Here is a 1,839-nt window from a genome sequence, read left to right on the forward strand (position 1 = left end):
TTTCTATTACAGGTCTACGATGAGAGTTGGTGCTGCGGTCAAGAAAATTCAAGCTAAGAAAATCCAACAGCGAAGGATGAAACGAAATAAATTATTATTTATGGGATAATTTTAGTTTTAGACGGCTGGTGATCACGACGTTTGCTTTTTTTTGGATAAAGATGGTCAATTTTCCAAACGGTATCATTAGGGTTTTCAGTAAAGTTGGGATGCACGCGGTCACCGCAAACGTGTCCCGGCACGGGTGTCCGAGCAGAGGTCCAAAGCCGGGCACTCGTGGCGACCACGCACGCGGAGTCCACAGCCATGGGCGCCCCCTGCATGCATCCTGCATATCCCCTCCCCATCCCCTCTTATACGTCATGGTCACCGGCTGAGAAATGAGTCATTCCGCCGTATGTAGGCATTGATCATAGATTGATAAGATAGTCACATATTGACTATGTACGGTCATTTTTCCTTAAGAGTGTAGAGATGAGAATTGATGATTGAAGTGATATTTAATTAAAATATGGAAATAAATTTATGTATGTGTATATATATGTATTATTCAGTTATTATGCTACCATGTGTTAATTTTCTGATGTGAGCAATTAAAAGTAATAAATGAGAATGATCGTTTGCAGGAGAGACTCTAAACGGACAGCGGCTGATTGAATTCCGGCTGGGCCACGAAGCGGAGACGGAGACGGAGGCGGAGGTCCTAGGCGTGGCGCGCGCGGAGCTGATGGTGCGCGCGGAGGTTCGCGGAGCAGCGCGCGGCGCAGGGCGGCCGCGCTACACGCTGTGGGCGTTCGCGGTGGCCGGCAACGGCAGCACGGCGCGCGTGGGCGCGCTAGCGGGCGCAACGCGCGGTGCGGCGCGCGCGTGGCAACGGCTGGACGTAACGCGCGCGGCGCGGCGCTGGGCGGCGGCGGGCGCGCGCGCGCCCCTTCGTCTACTGCTGGACTGCAGCGGGTGCGCGGGGCGCGTGCGGCTGCGGCTGGGCGGCGCGGCGGGCGCGCGGCCGCTGCTGCGGCTGACGCTGACGGCGCGCGCGCCCCGTCGCCGCCGGGCGCTGGACTGCGACGCGGCGGCGCGCGGCCGCTGCTGCCGCCAAACCTACTACGTGAGCTTCCGCGCACTCGGCTGGGACGACTGGATCGTGGCGCCCGAGGGCTACTATGCGAACTACTGCCGCGGCGCGTGCGCGCCCTTCCTCAACTACCACGCGCAGGTGGTGGAGGCCGCGCGGCTCGAACGCGCCGCATGCTGCGCGCCCGTGCGCTTCTCCGCGCTCTCGCTCATCTACTTCGGCGCCGACTCCAACATCATCAAGCGCGACCTGCCGGAGATGGTGGTGGAGGAGTGCGACTGCCCGTAGCGCCCGCTCCCCGCCGCGCCGCCCCGCCGACGCCCGCCGACACCCGCCGACACCCGCCGGCCCGCTTCCGCCGCTCTCGAATCCGATTTATTCCGAATCGTTAATCGATTATAAATAATATTCTCGACTTGTGTAACGTTTTGTTCCTCGCGTTCGAAAGACTATAACCGACCGCGGGCGGAGGGGCGCGGCGGCTCGAGCCGGCCCAGGCCGGTCCAAAGCGGTAACGTCCGGCGTGCTCCGGTCCGCGCCGCCCACGCGCCTCCGCTCGCACATTTAATACGCCGTTTTGTTTCACCCCGTTTGGTGATCGCTTGTAATTATTGTAAACTGTATTATAATAATTATTATAATTATAATTATAATAAATCAACTTTTTCATAATTATTACAGGATATTTTATTTTTACAAGTTCTGTCACCTTTCTCATTGTAAATTTCTTTTCATCATCATCCCGGTCAGCAATTATTTGTGTC

At 57.0% G+C, this 1,839-nt stretch overlaps 1 protein-coding gene across 1 annotated transcript; it reads left to right on the top strand.

Moving 5' to 3' along the window:
- The first annotated feature begins 442 nt into the window (after nt 1–442).
- Nucleotides 443–1,644, top strand: Actbeta (Activin-beta). Its single transcript, XM_068775955.1, has 2 exons — nt 443–449; nt 627–1,644. The coding sequence occupies exons 1-2, from the start codon at nt 443–445 to the stop codon at nt 1,361–1,363; spliced, it is 744 nt and encodes a 247-aa protein (XP_068632056.1). The 3' UTR covers nt 1,364–1,644.
- Nucleotides 1,645–1,839: the final 195 nt, after the last annotated feature.

Source organism: Battus philenor, unplaced genomic scaffold (assembly GCF_028537555.1).
Source record: "Battus philenor isolate CCGP_79_NKW_IND1 unplaced genomic scaffold, ilBatPhil1.0.hap1 SCAF_11, whole genome shotgun sequence".
NCBI lineage: Eukaryota > Metazoa > Arthropoda > Insecta > Lepidoptera > Papilionidae > Battus > Battus philenor.